Below are 17,621 nucleotides of genomic sequence, written 5' to 3'. Positions count from 1 at the left end.
TCAGTTAATACACATAGACCTGATCATTTCCCAAGCGAATGGAGGGATTGGGAGAATACCTAAATGGTGGACTGAGAATTAAGATCGACCTAGTGAGGGATGTGGAACACAAGTCTTAGGAGGAGCACCTGAGGGAACTGAGATTGCTTAGTCTGGAGAAGAGTTTCTGGGGAGACCTGTACAACAGCCTGAAAAAAAGGAGGTTGTGATGAGGTGGAGGTTGGCCTCTTCTCCCACATAGCTAGTGATAGGACTAAAGGGAACAGCTCGAAAACGCGCTGGGGAAGGTTCAGGTTGGGTATTAGGAAAAATTTATTCTCTAGAAGATCGGTCAGGAACTAGATTGGGCTGTTTTGGGAGGTTGTGGAGTCACCACCTCTGGAGATGTTCAAGTATTTAGAGAGATGCTTCAGTGCAGTAATATTGGTAGGTGGACGGTTGGACTAGGTGATCTTGAAGTTCTTTTCCAACCTTGGTGATTGTATGATTCGATATTTAGCTCATTTAAATGAACTGTCAAATCCACCAAAATACTAAATATATGGAGATTAAAAATGGCTCACAATCCAGAACAAATTCTCCTTTTGATTCCAGGAAGTGTTTTTTAGCATTTTACCTTGAATCACCTTAAATGATGACCCCATAATCAGTATCCATACTTTTGAGGAACTGCTAGAACTGGTGATGGTTCAGTCTCTTGAGCTTTACAATATTCACGGCTTTGATGATTTGCATGACAACCATTTTTAAAGCTTTTACACGCACATTTTCTTGATGCCTGATGCAGTGACATGTTATCAAAGGTGAGTTAGAGGTAATTGCATCATTATCTATGAATCTTGCAAGTCCCTCCTTTTTACCAACAACAGCTGGGGCACCATCAGTAGCTGTATCAGGTATGTTGACAAAGGTTAAAGAAAACTTCTTTAACTTTTTTCTACTGCTTCATAAAAGATTGTATTGACTGGTAAATTACACTTATCTGTCTCTCTGAATGTATAAGTCTTTCATCCCACGCTGTTTTCTTACAGTATCTTTAAGGTATGGTTTACTATCGTAAGTAAAAATGTAAATGAGTGATGTAATTCAGCCTACAACGTAAGGGAGCGAAAACCACTCCAGGCAGTCAATGGCATACTTTCCCACTGAGCTGGGGCAAGAATCTCACACCTGGTCTGCATAACAGTAGGGCTTTTCTCACGTTTTCACGTTTTCTCACTGCGAAAGAGAGCTCGGTCGCGGAGCACGGAACGCCGCCTCGCGAGGTCGCAGCGTTTCGAGAAGAGCGCAGCCCCGCTCCGCCCCTTCTCAATGCTGACGTCATCACCCCTCGCTCGAACCCGCGGAGCCGCCATCGCCTTCCCGTCGTCCCAGGCTGGAGGCCGGCGGCGTAGCGAGCGGCGGTATGAGGTCTGTCAGCTACGTGCAGCGCGTGGCACTCGAGTTCTGTGGCAGCCTCTTTCCGCACGCCATCTGCCTGGGGGACGCCGACAACGACACGGTGCGACCGTGACGCGGTAGCGGCGGGATCTGTTCCAGGCTTTGAGCCGGCGGGTGGCGCAGGGCTGCGTGGCGGGCACACTTGTGAGCCGAGCGTGACTACGCGGGGGGCTGCAGTGCGGGGCGGGCAGAGAAGGTCGCTCATAAACGGGATGTTAGCGTCACAGGATTACAGCCAATCAATGTTTGCGTTACCATTGGAAGTCGTAGGCACTACTTGTTGTGAAGCTCTTAGGGAAATAAACTTTTGGTCCCAGGGAGAGACGTTGCCACCGTTGCACGACTGGAAGTGCAAAGCTGTGGAGAAACAGTTTGTTGACGTGCATTGGAGTACTAATGGAATAAAGTCGAGGATAACTGTCTCTTGATCTATGTGTTGGATGGATGTGCATCAGTGCTATTAGTGTCAGCTCCACAAATGGTTGTTCTTGGAATGTCTGATTTTGCTGTAATTAGGAAGAGATTAGCTTGAACACGTATACGAAGACTGTCTCAATAGACAAATCTTCTTAAGCTATCCTGGAAAGTGTCATAGCTAGCCATGTGAACTAATGTTACACAGGGTAATGTGCTAGGGGAGTTATGCAAAAAATTGAAGTAGAGACGTAATGCAGGGGATGGTATATGTGGGCTCATTAGCAGGAGATGGTGACTATTCAGCAGTCATCTTACAAGAAAGCCAGTTTGTTTAGCCAGTTTGTTAGTGAGGCTGAAGATCCAGTGTAAATGTGTTGTGTTCTTGCAGATTTTTTCTAGACAATTACTTTCTCCACATCTTCCTCAGATGAATGAAGAAAGCCCAAGTCAGCTGTTCAGTCTGATTGTGTAAAATGAGGACTCTTTTTTTTTTTTTTTTTCTTAGACCTTTTCTACTGTTTCAAGCTTTTAACTCTTGATTTGCTGATTCTTACCCATTTCAGATATGAGATCTGTAATTCACACTGTGCTGGAAGTACTATGTTACTGCGATTGTGAGCTTCTTACTAACCTAATTCTCTTGTACAGCTGAACGAGCTAGTGGTAGGAGACACCAATGGGAAACTCTATGTGTACAAAAATGATGACAGCAAACCCTGGACAGTACGATCCTGCCAAGGAATGGTCAGTCCTTTACAAAGCTTTTAACTGATTGGGCCTTTTAATGTATGTACATATTATTGTCCTTGATCACTGCTTAGGAACATGAAAGCTAGAGAGGAGTGGCAGCCAGAACGGCTTCTGATGCTTTTCATCTAGTGATGTAAGACTCTCTTGCTTACAGCAAGCCCTTTGGACTAGAAATTATGAGTGAAGAACTGAACAAACACAGTAATTCTGTTGGGGCTTCTCCCACCTTGAACCTATTCCTGTGCACTTTGAATTTTGCTCCAGAGCTCTGGACAGTTGTGTGGCTTATGTGTTTCTGTCCTGGGCAGTTCTTTTTGTCGTTAAAAAGGCTGTTCGAGTTCAAGAGACTACAGTCTCTTGAGGAGGAGAGGAGAGGGCATGGCAGGGGTTTATCTAGAAGTGCTTCTTTGGGTTGCCTTCTCTCATAGATGGACTCTTAAGGTCTTCTTTTCTCTTGCAGCTTACATGTGTTGGTGTGGGAGATGTATGCAATAAAGGAAAGGTGAGAGCAATCAAACTCCCCCCATCTTTGTCTGTAGGGCAAATGGGAAGTGCTTAGGAGATTTAGCTCATGTCTGTCAAAGAGTGTGGACGAGAACAGATGGTAAGTGTTTTCTCTCCAGGATCTGACCTCATGTACAGAATTTTAATGCTTCTATTTTAAAATTGTTTTTGGGTTTATATGTAACCTGAATCTCATCTGTCTGTGAACACCATACAAGTCTTAGTGAGCAAAGTGATCTCATCTTTAGGAAGCTTTACTGATAAGCACATCCTTCTGTGTGAATGCCATGAGGCTCCAGGGGTTTAAGGATTACTCCCTTTCCTTGTTGGCTGTTATCCAGCTGTCCTGAGCCCTATTGCAGGTCATGGCTCTTCTGCTGCTTGACTGTATGTGTTTCAGGTCACCTAAACAAGACAGACACAGAATAGTTTCGACTTCCAAGCAAATTCTAGTGGGTATAGTGTGACTTCTTCTGGGGGCTTGCTATTTTTAAGAATTAAACAAATGACTAAGAGGTCAAAAATTCCACTTTAGGCACCCTGCCTAAAATATTGTGCTCCATAGGAAAGTAGAGCTGAAGTGAGGTTAGAGTAAGCCATGTATTGGAAATTGCATGCAGACATCAGCTTGATATCCTGTTCTGAAAATGATGAGCCTTTTGAACCGTTTGGACCCTTCAGGACCTGAGTGGTTTGTGAGTTTGTGATTTTTGTTATTGGTATTCCACATCATAACGTCATGTAAAGCAGTAGCAGTTAAAGAATTACTGTCCTGGTTCTGGGGACTGCCTTTTTTGGGCATTTTGGTTCTTGGAGAGGAGCAGCATTCCCCAGAGGAGTTCAGGCCCAGAGGAAGAAAGGAGGAGCTCGTGGCTCGCTTTCCTGGTCCAGGTGGCTGACAAGCATGTGGTCCCTGGCTGCTTTTGCCTGCCATGATATCATAGAATCGCAGAGTGGCCTGGGTTGGAAAGGACTTCAAGGGTCATGAATCTCCAATGGCCCCTGCCACAGGTACAGCCAGCAATCTCCCCATTTAACACTAGACCAGGCTGCCCAGGGCCCCATCCAACCTGGCTTTGAGCATCTCCAGGGACAGGGTGTCCAGAACCTTTCTGGGCAGCCTGTTCCAGCACCTCACCACTCTCATAATAAAGAACTTCCCCCTGACATCCAACCTAAATTTTCCCTCTTTCAACTTAAAAACCATTTCCCCTTGTCCTGTTATTACCTACCCTTTCAAAGAGTTGACTCCCCTCCTGTTTAGGCTCCCTTTAGGTACTGGAATTCTGCAATGAGATCACCTCCCAGCCTTCTTTTCTCCATACTGAACAAGCCCAGCTCCCTCAGCCTTTGTAGGGAAGGTGCTCCAGCCCTCTGATCATCTTTGTGGCCCTCCTCTGGACCCTCTCCAACAGTTCTGTCTTTCTTGTACTGGGAGCTCCAGACCTGGACACAGTACTCCAGATGAGGCCTCACAAGGGCGGAGTAGAGAGGGACAATCACCCCTCTATCCCTGCTGGCCACCCCTCTTCTGATGGAGCCCAGGATGCCATTTGCTTTCTGAGCTGCAAGAGCACACTGCTGGCTCATGTTCAGTTTTTCATCCACCAGGACCCCCCAGGTCCTTCTCTACAGGGCTACTCTCAAGGATTGCTCCTTCTGGTCTGTATAAATGCCTGGGATTCCTCCGGCCCGAGTGCAGAACTTTGCAGTTTGTTGTGTTGAACCTCATTAGATTCACCCAGGCCCACCTTCTGAGTTTGTTGAGGTCCCTCTGAATGGCATCCCTTCTTTCCACCATGTCAACTGCACCACTCAGCTTGGTGTCATCAGAAAGCTTGCTGCACTCAATTCCACCATCTATGTCACTGATAATGATGTTAAAGAGCACTGGTCCCAAGACAAACCCCTGAGGGACACCACTCATTACTGGCTTCTAGTTTTGGACACTGTTTCTCTCATTTTCTATCATTTTGTTTGATTTTGTTGGATGTAGTAAATTAATATTCCTCCTCAGATTGTTGCTGTTGCTCTGTTTTGGTTTTTTTTTTTAGACCCATCTACTATTTCCCTCCCCCTACTTTTCTCTCTCTCCCGAGGCGCTTGCCCGCATGTGCCATGCCTCATTAGTCACAGGGCTGGGCCAGACTAGCTGTAAACAGTTAATACTTTTTTTTTCCTACCTCTCTCGTTTTGTTTTGTTTTTGGGACTGTGACCCCTGTCACAGACACGGATCTGGAGATACCTCTGTGACAACTGGCCAGAAATAGTCTCTTGTTCCCTTGTAGCAGTCATTGATCTTCCCTTGCCCTGCTACAATTTCTAAAAGAAAAAAGTAATACGAAGACTGTTCTCTTTTTCTCTTAGAATCTTGCAGTGGCAGTGAGTGCAGAAGGTTGGTTTCATCTTTTTGATCTGACTTCCCCTTCAAAGCACCCAGATGCTTCAGGCCACCATGAGCTAGCAGAAGAACAGAAGCTAGTGTTCAAGCAACATATTCCTGCCAACACCAAAGTCATGCTAATCAGTGACATAGGTGAGTGGGACAACAAGGATGGGAGTTCAGGGTGAGGGGATTTGGGGCAAGAAGTGGTGATGGGGAGACAGAAAGTGTATGAGCATGTAGAAGAAAATGACTACCAAGCAAACAGTTGCTTTAACAAGACTGTCCGGTCCTTGAGGAGAAGAGCAAGAATTTACAAAAAAATTCCAAAGTGTGAGTTCTTGTAATAGGGTTGGGATCCTCGAGAATGGTGCTTAATGGATGTTGGGGTTTTTGCAGTTGTGAAGGCCTAAGAGAGCCCTTCTGTCTCCTGGTTTCCCTGCAGATGGAGATGGGAAGTGTGAGCTTGTGGTAGGTTACACTGATAGAGTGGTGCGTGCCTTCCGCTGGGAGGACTTGTCGGAGAATTCAGACCATCTCTGTGGGCAGCTGATCCTGCTGAAGAAATGGTTGCTGGAAGGTCAGGTAAGGATATGGGAAGAGGCACGAGTTCTCAGTCCTATCAACAAAGTAATTGTCATCTTGATGGCTTGAAAGGAGATTTGCCTAGCAGTTGCCCTGGGCACGCAGGGACGCTGGTGTGATGTTCATTAGCTTCTCTCACTTGACTAGAGAATGTTTTCCACTAAGGGCGTTCCTAAGTGGCTTTTGCTAGGTGAAGGTCCGTTTTACTTGGATATTTTGCCTGTAGCTGGCTTTGTTCAGCTTATGCTCAGCTTCTATGAAAAAATCTGCTGTAGTCAGATTTAGGCACAAGTTGCACAGTGGAAACTTCTAGGTTAAGTAAGGTTTTCAGTTCAACTCCATCTTTGTTTATCCTGTGTCAGTACAGGTGGATAGCCTTTCTGTGAACCCAGGCCCTGATGGCTTACCAGAGATGATGGTGTCCCAGCCAGGCTGCGGTTATGCCATTCTGCTGTGCACCTGGGACTCCGAGCAGCAACCCATGATAGAGGGAAGAGACAGCTCTTCCCCTAGCAGGTGAACAGTGATTGCGTGGAGTAGATGAGGAGATTCTACTGTAGATGCCTGTCACAAGAGGGCACCACGACCACTGCCTTTCTGAGGGATAATGCTGTCATCCTAGTGAAGCCAGTATCTGCAATGAACTACCTGCTGGGAGTTCATGACTTAAGCTTGTTGGCACCCAAGTGCCCATGAATTCAGGTCTCTATGCTAGAGAAGAATATTGTTTTTGTTGTGTCCTGCTCTTCTTCTCGAGTTGGCCAAGGAGTGAGTGACCTAGATCTCTATAAGGAGAAGGAGTCAGGGGAGCTGTCTGATGGTGGGAAGGGTGGCATCTGTAAGGCTGAGCCAAGGCCAATTAATCTGAAGCCCAGGAAAGACACTACTGGTTTCTTCCAGGTAGGGCAGGATTTCCTAATAAGAACCTGGCAGCCAGTGCTGTAAATTACAAGCAGAGAAATCAAGATGGGCAGTGAGGTTATTTTCCCTGTCCCTAGAGGCACCACTGTGAGAAAATCAGGCATTCCTATGCTGTTCTTTGGGACAGTAAGGCAGACCCAGAAAATGTGCAGGATGGAAGCTGAGCAAGTCTTGATGTCTTAGAGACCTTAATGAAATCTAAGTATCTTCCTGGCCAGAACTCAGGCCCAGACATGATCTCTGACTCACTTGGACAACCATAGACAGAAAGTTTTCCTGAATGAATAGCATTCAGGCACGTGTGACAGAAAATAACTTTAAAAAAAAATAAACAAACACCAATCTCCTTGTTTAGAATAGATGTTTTATTGACCTACTTGAGTTCTTTCCACTTTTCTGATGCTACAAATCACTAGGTCTTGTTTTTTAATCATTAGCAAATTTCTGTCATTCCTGAGATGGTGTGCTTTCTTTTCATTGCTTTTTGTCAGCAAATAATCCTTTTACTGATGATTGAAATGTCCCCTGCTTAGAGCAATCTGTCATTTTTTGCTTTGGGAATAGCATATTGTTCTTGAGTATTTCATTAAGGGGTTATCCTGCGCACAGACTCTATCCATCTGTAGACTTGGAGAGTTCTGGAGTACTCTGCTTTTCAGATTGTCCTGACACAGGACCAGGCATGATCTCATAACCTTTCCTGATGCCTGCCTCTTTTCTCTCTAGAGAGGCCCCTGTTCGAGATGTTATTCTCCACCAAACATCTGGTCGGATTCACAACAAGAATGTTTCTACTCATCTGATTGGTAGTATTGGCCAAGGTAAGAAATTAAGAGCTTGCGGCCTCTGCCTCAACAGTTGCCTGTGATATTTTTTCAATATGTCAGTCCAGTGTGAAATTAGATTTCCAGAGGCTGAAAATTAAAAACTTCAGGAGTTAGATGCTAGAACAGAAGGATTTCATCTCCTGTTGGTCTGCCTCCAAAGAACAGCTAAACGTTTGTTTTTCAACTTTTTACAGACTTTAGACCTTCCCTTGTTATTCATCACCCAGCACAAGTTTCCCTGCATCCTCTACTTGCTTACATTTACTCATCTTGAACGTCTATGAAGCCCTTCTCCTGCAGATATACTAGATCCTTGCTTTTGCATGACTGCAGCATCATTTTTAATTTCTTGCATTTGAGCACTTGATTCCTCTAACAGCTATATCCTGCCTTCTTTTGCCTGTGGATCCCAACCCCTCCAGAGCTGCTTCCACATTTCATTTTTGTTGCTGTCCTTTGTCTCCTTTCAGTTTATACTGTTCAACTGTTATCTATAGCTGCTGGCTTCTCTCAGCCCTAACCTACTGCTTTTGTATCCAAGCATTTCTTACGTGCTGCCAGTGCTTCCCCCATGAAACTGGCTGTATATGCTGAACGCTGTACATACAGAGCATGCAAGTTTCACACTCCCTTGTTTATATGCTCCATAGTGCAAGGAAGAAGAAGATTCAAAGCAACCCATGCTTTTTCCCTCCATGTCTGCAACTGGCTGGAATTGATGTGCATTTGAATTATCATCTGCAGTGCTGTCTGCGGAGGAATTAGGCTGTGTAGTGTGATTAGAGTTGAGGGAGAAGGACAACTAACCAAACACTCCCCCCATCCCTTTCCCTGCTCCGCAAAGTACAGCTCCTACCCAGTTGCTAAGCTTGTCATATTTTCAGCATTTCAGCTGCTGTGAGTACCATGATCACTGGAGCATGAAATCAGTTATTTCACTGCATACAAAACCTGCAGAATAAGGGATGAGAAGTTTGTAAAAAGCCCCTTGGTGCTGGAACAGCAGTAGTGAGACAGCTAAAGTATGTCATGCTGACCAGTTTGTAGAGGACACAGCAGATCATTTAGAACAGAGTGCGTCTAGATGAATGTCAGCTACAGGCAGTATAGCACCCAACCAGCTAACTGTTTGCTATAAATGATCCTGTAGAAATAGGGTACTCTGTGTTCTGGAGTGTTGTAGCCTGGAGCTGTGCATGGTGGCAAAAGTAGGCTTGCAGTATAGTGTCATTTTGGGAAAGCTGTCTGGGAAGACCATGAAACTCCTTTCAGCTCTGCTGTCTTGCCACTGACTGCCACGTTTCCTGGGTTGCTGCAGACCTCAAGGAGACTGTGCCTCCTTTAACATTGTCAGTGCAGACATAAAATGCAGCTGAAGTTGAAAAGAGCTCTAGCCTTCTGCCACCAAGTGTGATATCACTTCCAAAACTTTTATCTTGCATGTCTCTTCTGACTAGTGGACAGGTTTACTGAATTTACTGAAGTGGTGGTCAGGAAAGTCATGTCTTTGGGTTTAGCTAGTCCTGTGCACAATTGTGTAATACACAGGCTTTGGAGAGGAACTGTTTGCAGGAAGTTCACAGCTGTGGGAACTAATAAAGCCAGGGCTGGGTGCATGAGCATTGACACAGATGTCTAATCTACCCTCAAAGCAAGAGCTCTGTAGCATCTGAGCAGCGTTTGCTGAGTGGGAACCACAGTTTCTGTTCAGTTTTCATCTAGTGGAAATAATAATATTGGTAGCATGATCTAGGCAGACTCATTCAGGAGCTGACATGAAGGTGCTTTTGTGCCGCTTTGACTGAAATGTAGTCCTTCTAGTGGGATCTGCTTTTTCTTCTTGTTTCTGGAACAACTGAAGGCAACATTGCTATCCCTGAGGGAAGCAGTGAGGGTATAGTTGTGATATTCATTTAGCTTAGGCTATTATCCACATTGTACCTTTGTGATTATTGTGCCTGTGTTTGTGCATTTTTGGAGCGTAAAGAGGGTTTGATGATGTTAACTGCAACCAGAACTGCTGAAGGTCTGCATACATTTGGCATAAACAAATTCCTGGAAGCAGTCAGCAGAGCCAGACATGCCCATATCAATGCAAACTAAAGATGCTGGATTCTTGGGTTTACACTGATAGTTGTGCTCTACTAATAAAAGCTGGCATGAGGTAGGATTGGTTGCAAGACTGCAGATACTTGTTACGCAAAGTTGTAAGACTTGATGAAAAAGGAGGCAATATGGGTCAGGTTGTTGTTTTGCATCTTTTTTTTTTTTCAGGAGAGGGAAGAAACAATGCTCATAAATAGGTTTCAACTGTAATTCTCTTCTGCATTTACAGGGTACTCCAGTGTGGGTAATGGCTCGGGTCTCTTTGCCCTTTGTACACTTGATGGTAAGTTCTGCCACTGTCCCGGAAGAAGGGCCTGTGAGAAAGCCCAAGGCTTGTCCTTAATTAAAAGTAGGGAACAAGTGTGCAGTGCTTTTGATTTTGAAACAAGAGGGAACTGGGCTTCAGAAATGTTTCCTGATGCACACAAAAGAATTTGACTAGCTCCTTCTTCTGACGTTTGTTTTCTTCTTTTTTCAGTGTCTTATTAGTATCTCCCTTTTTTGCTATTACAATCTCTTCATCTGTGGATTTCAAAGCATTTTACAAACATTTATTACTCATATGGCACCGTGGCCTATGGGGATAGAACTATTAAAACTTGGCCCAAAACGGAAAGCTTGAAACTAGAATTAGCATCTGCTTACTCCTAAGCTGCATGCTTACCCAATACTTAAACTACTGTTTGAGATGCCAATTTGGCAGTGCAGTGCATGTAAACAAGAGCCTGTAAACCATAGCAGAGATGTGCCTTTGTACTTGAAGGGATTTGTGTTGTTTCTAAAAGTATTAAAGGAAATGGATGCTGAAACTCAAGTATTGTTAGTGAAGAGCTTGCCTCACACTGGCCTGGAGCCATGTTTTTCTGCTCCATTGCAGACTGAGAAGTGATAGGACAGACTAATTAACTGAATGGAGGGATTCTGTTCAAAAAGCAGCTGTGTGGAGACAAGGTGCTGTGTGTCCCTGTTTCCAGGTAGGCAACTTGGCCTATATGGGCTAGATGTCCATCTGCTCTATGATGTTCTGCTAGGGAGTTTCTGATTCTTGTTTGGGCCTTAACTGTGAAGCTGCCTCAATGGGCAAGGCTTCCAGTCACACAATGATTCCTTCATGAGCCGTAATGAGATTGGAGGGCATAGTGAGGATAGGTTCATGTTTATGTTGTATGACCTTCTGTCTCAGGTCTGCATCTCCCACTAGCCTCCATGGTATTTTCACAGTACCTCTGGAAAATAGGAAAATGGTATGAGGTAAGTGTTTAGAATGATTTTAGCATCCAGGAGGCCACTTCTATGCTACTAGCCAGTAACTTCTCAGCTGATACCAGTTCTCTTGAGATTGTGTGATCCATGGGACATGATGAGAGGATTCTAGTTTACGTGGTCTCATGCGAGACCTGTTGATGTATTGTATCCAGGGATCGTGTTTTGAACACTTTCTTCTTAGGGTGCAAGCCAATTAGCAGAGCTGCTGCCATTTCTTCCTGTTTCCTTTTACTGCTGAAAATGCAATCAACTACTATCCCTCCCAGAAATGAGATTCCTGTCAGCTACAGTCTGTACTATGCTCTCCCCTCCATTAGCAGACCATGAGGGCTGAAGAAGTACACAGGGCCCAATGTTAGCAGACATTTAATATTTAAGCCTTTTAATATTTTCAGGACAATCTTTTTTTTTCCTCTTCAGGGACACTGAAACTCATGGAAGGGGCAGACAAGCTGCTCTGGTCTGTGCAGGTTGATCACCAGCTATTTGCGCTGGAAAAGCTGGATGTTACTGTGAGTACTATGTGAATAGGTCTGAGAGTGAAGGAGTGAAGACAAAAGTTCAACATAACTTTTCTATGTTTAAATTTTGGAAGGGCAGAGATAGTACTGCAGCAGCTGAGGCACGAACTTGGAATGATGCGAATTGTTTATTGCAGGTTCTAACATCCCTTGTATACATTCACAAGTTTTCTCTTTTAACTTTCCCACCACCTTTACATGTCAACAAAACATTCCACAAACACTCCTTAACTGCACACAGGCAGTTATCCAGTCAGAGCCACGAGTTGTCTCTGGTAACACGCTCTTCCTCCAATCAAGGCCATCATCACGAGGCCATCACACAGCTTACTTGACTTTGCTTTTTTCTTCTTCTGGAGATGTCCTTGGTTCTCAGTGTTGCTTTCTCTTGATGTTTATTTTGTACCACAGCTGCTGCTCTGAATAGTCTTTCTTGTATTCCCACAGAGTATGACTCAGCTGAAAAAATACTGGGATTATTGCAGGCTGATACACTGAAAGCTCTGACTGTGCCAGCACATTCTACACTGGTGTCAGTCTGCCTTCCTCCAAGAGTTTGAGTTGTGTCTGCCTATTTGGCCTAGTGAGTGCAGCGCCTTGCTATGAATTTTTCCATCCCTGAACTGCTCTTTTATCTCATTGCAAAATTGAAAAGTTTTGCAAATTGTCAATACTCCAATTGACAGCCTATGGGCTCATAGGATACATAAGGATTGTAATAGAGAAGGAAGAGTTGGTTTCCAAGTTAATGAGTGTTATCTTGTTCATTTAATAGTGCTCTACCTCTTGAATAAGCAGAAAGATTATTGACTGCCTCTGGGAGTAGCTGATGTCTGTGCTAATCCTATGTTTCCTGCAGGGCAATGGACATGAGGAGGTAATTGCCTGTGCATGGGATGGCCAGACATATATCATCGACCACAATCGCACAGTTGCCAGATTTCAAGCAGATGAGAATGTCAGTGCATTCTGTGCAGGTGAGGATTTTGACTGCAAAGCCATCCCTCACAACATTTCTCCATAAAAGTTACTGCTCTCCTCTGGGGAACCTGTGATCTTTTGTCTGTCTGCGGTGGGGAATAATTTTCCTGGGGTGTATATTCTGCAGGAAGAGGCACAGTTAGTCTTCCCACTGATGGAATCTGGGAAAAGCAGAATGAGTGGGGGTGATGCTGGGGTATGGCTGTGATTGGTTTAGTTTATTTTTGTTGTTGTTGTTTTTTTTTTTCCTTTCTTTTCTGTCTAATCTGAGAGTGTTATCAGTGTTTTCTTCTCCATTGCTTTTTAAATTTGCAGTCTTCTAAGCTGTTCTCACTTGAGATACAGACCCCCGTGGAGCCAGCCTGAGTCTTGACTTTGCTAATTCGTTTCTCTCAGACTTGTAAAAAGCAGCTTGCAAATCCACAAGCTGCATACATTAATGACAGTTTAGAGACAACTGAAATGTCTCAGAGGGGCTTAACATAGCCAAGTCCATCTCTGTTCTTTCCTTGAAGGTGCTTACTGCTCTCTGCTAACGTCTTTGTTGTCTCATCCTGAGAAGTTACCTATTTGCCTTCTCTGTATTTTGAGAAGTAGACAGATTTTCCATATTTCTGTTCTTTGTAGGCCTATATGCATGCAAACAAGGAAGCAACAGTCCCTGCCTGGTTTATGTCAGCTTCAATCAGAAGATCTACATCTACTGGGATGTGCAGCTGGAGAGAATGGAGTCCACCAACCTTTTAAAAATCCTGGAGAATGACCCAGAGTTTGACAGTCTACTGCAGGAGCTGGGTGTAGGTGAGTGCACAGAATGAGGGATGTACAAGAAAAAAGAGAGGAAGAGCTGCTGGTGCTAGAGAACTGGAGGGTACTTCTTCAGGAGAAGGGCTACTTAATCTTTTGAGAATCCCTGCCAATTGTCTTTTTCTTTTTCTATAGAAAAAAGTGATGTTTCTGCAGTCCAAGATCTGATTTACAAAACACTGTATTTTCCTGAGAAACAACAGCCTAACAGCTCTTTGCAGTGTCAGAATCCTGGAACAGACTCCTCTGCCCACCACACTGTCATCCAGAATCCCTTACAAGATTCAAGGTGAACATCTGCCATCCCATTGGAAACTTTCTTCTGACTGGAACTGCGCATTCACCCTGCATGATAGTATTCTCAGCTTGTCTCTTCTCTCTCAGCTGAATTTGGATGGGAGTGATAGACTCACCTGCTGTATTACATCTGTATCTTCTCCCATTTGTATAATGTTTTATTGGGCATGCGTGGAGCAGTCCCTTCACCATTATGGCAGCCTGAGAGGATTGTGTATGAGATCAAATATTATTAATTTGGTGCTTTTTTATCTTATCAAATGATAACATTTGAAGATCTTGAAAGCTGCTTTTTGAAAGCTTTCTGTGCTATGCTCTGCAAAATATCCAAGAGCTGTTCCTAACAGGGAGGATGAATTTTGTGTGGAGGAAAAGGATATCTTGCCATTGGGTCAAAAAATCTGTTGCTCTTGTGTGGGAGAACAGGACTTTTTACATAATATTGCAGCTTGTTTTTTGTTTTGCAATTTCCATTTATAAATTAATGAAATATAGAGGACAGCATCAGTCCTCTGTATCTTATGGCTGTGAAAATTGAAGCACAAAGCAATAAATTGATACAACCTGCTTTGTCACAGTGAGCACTCCTGTTACTTCTCAGTATTCTTGCATCTCTGACTACTCTGTAACTACAGTGGAAGTTTTTCTCCATTTTAATGACCTCTCAGAAGTATTTTTGCATGCTCCCATATAATACTAAGTGCTTGTGTATAACCGGACTAATGAGGCAGGAGCTCTGAAGTCGCAGTAGTGCTTTGGTACCAGTGTTGCTCAAACTAGTGGAAGTTTTGAGCAGCAGCGCTTGAATTTGTTATCTGTGGAGAATTGACTGTGTAGGAACCACATATTATGTAGAGGTGGGATGAACAGGCTGGTTTCTTTGTACTCTGAGATACATTCCTAACCCTATTGCTACTTGATTTTAATCTTCAGGATTAGTGGACCTGACACAGGGACCACAGTGGAGCAGAGTTCTGCAACGCAGGTTGCTGAAAACATGTAATAAAACAACAGGCACGTGTGTCTTAGCATGTGCTGTTCTATCCCTAAAGCAAACTGCTGCTCTTCATCTGTGATGGGTTGTGTATTTCCTCCTCATACATCCTTAATTCTGTGGCCTCTGCCTCCTACACTGGGGACATAAACAGGATAATTATAAATAACACCAATGTCTGAGTTCTCACTCATGGTTTGCACAACCTGGCATGTGTACAGCTTTATAGGTAATGGACTCTTATTGTATGTGCTTGATGAAAACGGAGCACTACCACAACTTGTGCCTACCGTGGCCTCACTTAACATCTTGTTTGTCTTTAGTAAGGCATGCTGTTTCCACAGAAGTACTCTTCTTGATCCCATGTTGGGATCTCAGATGTTCCTGCAACAATTGCCTGGAACATTTCATTTGTCACTAGTTGAGCTAATATGTTAGCTGGGTCCTACAGGCTATTACTGCGCTATTGCAATAAAACTTCCCAACCCATAACAGCAAAAGAAGATTGTCTATGCTCATTAACAGAGAACAACTCAGTACTGGCAGTTTATGCCAAATAGGTACCTTAGCAGCACAAGCACAAGGAGGGTACAAATGGTTGTATGACTGAAACTGATTTATGCAAAACAAATTTTGCTATACAGGTCAAATGAACAGATAGTTCAAATTGATCTACTGTTGAGATATTGATTTTATTTTAGTCAAAACAGGAAAGCATTAATGTAGATGAATGACATTTTTCTAGGAACCGTCTTAAAAAGAAAATATGACAAAACACGTAAATGTTGCAACTTGTGAAGCTTAGGGCTTTTCTCCTGTTGGATATCATTGCTTTGTGCAGTGCAAGTTCAAGAATGCTTCTTTGTGGAGAACAGAGGTCAGAAGGTATGGACGCTGTGTATCGTGGGTGTCCAACATTTTTGCTTGCCTGGGCCACACTGCATGAATGGGAATCATCTTGTGCCACATGTAAAATATGTAATAATGTATAAAGTTTCATAATCAGACATGATAAAATTTTTGAGCTGAATATTAGATTGCAGCTGCGTACAAAATTCACAGGTAGTGTATTTAAAATAGATTGACTGAAATGGAATCCCAAATACAAAAATAAAAAAAGTTTGTTTTTCTTTAATCTCAAAGCCTATTCTCAAATTCTTTTTTCAGAAATGAAAGCAAGGCTGCATATTTCTCACTGCTCACAGGACTGTGTTTAAGCCAGCATATCAAAATGCATGAAATTATTTGATGTAGCTTGAGCTTGCCATAATTTAAATTTTATTTCAAACACAGTCATGTTGGAAACACAGCAGATGAGATCATTTTCATCTTGAAGCTGCATGTTTAACTCATTTAAGTGAGTGGCCAAATCTGTCAAAAATGCTAAATCTGTAAGCCATTTTTAATCTTCACATTCTGACACAAATTTTCTTTCTGACTCCACAAAGGACTTAATTTCATTTCTCAAATCATATAATATTTTTAGTGTTCTACCTTTACTTAGCCACCTGACTTCAGAAAAGTTAATGGTGTCCCTATAATCAGCATTCTTACTTTTAAGGATTTCCTGGAATTGACGATGATTCAATCCCTTATTATGAAATACAGAGCTTTGATGATGTTTTTGAATTATATTATCAATTTTTAAAGCTTTCTCACATACATTTTCTTAATGTTTGATGCAACAGTATTTCATTGTGTGATTTTTCTTGTGGCAACTGCATTATTTTCTCTTAATTTTGTAAGTCCCTTTTTTTTTTTACCAGCCATTGGTAGGGTGCTATCAGTAGCTTTAACAAATATGTTGACAAAGGTTAAAGAAAATTACTTGAATGTATTTTTTACTGTTTCATACAAATGGGGAGATGTAGTTGTGTCTTTTAAAGACACCAAATTTTCTTATATTCACTTGGCTGTAGTCTGGCAAGACAAACTAATTTTAGAAAAACCTGCTTTGGACATATTATGTGTGCCGTGCTTTCCATGCATTGCTTAATAAACTCTTCAGTAAATGGTTTTAATTTTTTTGCAGTCAGGTTTGCTATCATGTAACTAGCTTTTATAATAGAGCCCATTTGAGTTTTAATTTAAAAAAAAAAAAAGATTTTGTTGGGGTGACAGGTTTTGGTTTTTTTTTTCAATTTCACTATTTTGTCTTTATGAAGCATTCCTTAATATTCATTAAATTTGGCAGCATGTTTCTGCATGTAATGTCTTTTCAAATAGCAATCTTTGAAAGCTGACACTTTCCTTGGAAATTAATCATAGTGCCATATTATTTATCTTGACCAAAATCTACTTGTCTATCCGTTTTTCCTTGAACACTCTTCCTTCCTCCACAATTTTTCTTTTTTGGCTCTGCTATCCTTTGAGATAGCATTAGACAGGTTTAAATATCATTAGCAATCACTTCATTTTACTCAGTAAGCACATCTATATGTAATACACATAGGGTTTGATTCAACTGGATGCGAGAGGAAGACTAAGCACTACTACTGCCGCACCCTCCCCATGTTTAGAGGGTGGGCCCTCTAAATTTGGTTGCTTGATTTCTAGCCAATGCCTAGCAACAGGGGCTGGACTACATTGCAAGCCTGTGCCAGGCTGTGGGTTGAATATGCCTGTTGTAACTCAATGCCTATTTGTCAACCATCACAACTCACAACATTGGAATTAGAAGTTCTTAACATTTGCTACATCCTATTCAGTGGCAGATTGCTGGTCCATAGTAACTCTTCCACAAGACATGATTTGCATGATACTGTTTTATGTCCCAGTGACAGTGCATGGCAAATGAGGAGTTCAGCAGACTCAGACAGTA

At 42.8% G+C, this 17,621-nt stretch overlaps 1 protein-coding gene across 1 annotated transcript; it reads left to right on the top strand.

The window, feature by feature from the left end:
• The first annotated feature begins 1,329 nt into the window (after positions 1-1,329).
• Positions 1,330-16,821, top strand: ITFG2 (integrin alpha FG-GAP repeat containing 2). Its single transcript, XM_042866428.1, has 12 exons — positions 1,330-1,501; positions 2,506-2,601; positions 3,068-3,109; positions 5,480-5,648; positions 5,941-6,080; positions 6,448-6,596; positions 7,728-7,822; positions 10,164-10,217; positions 11,621-11,712; positions 12,581-12,698; positions 13,330-13,503; positions 13,645-16,821. The coding sequence occupies exons 1-12, from the start codon at positions 1,406-1,408 to the stop codon at positions 13,800-13,802; spliced, it is 1,383 nt and encodes a 460-aa protein (XP_042722362.1). The 5' UTR covers positions 1,330-1,405; the 3' UTR covers positions 13,803-16,821.
• The last annotated feature ends 800 nt before the right edge of the window (positions 16,822-17,621 follow it).

The sequence above is a fragment of the Lagopus leucura genome, unplaced genomic scaffold, assembly GCF_019238085.1.
Source record: "Lagopus leucura isolate 7727_CA_CO unplaced genomic scaffold, USGS_WTPT01 Super-Scaffold_100001, whole genome shotgun sequence".
In the NCBI taxonomy this organism is placed as follows: Eukaryota; Metazoa; Chordata; class Aves; order Galliformes; family Phasianidae; genus Lagopus; species Lagopus leucura.
This window is presented reverse-complemented; position numbering and strand designations above follow the sequence as displayed.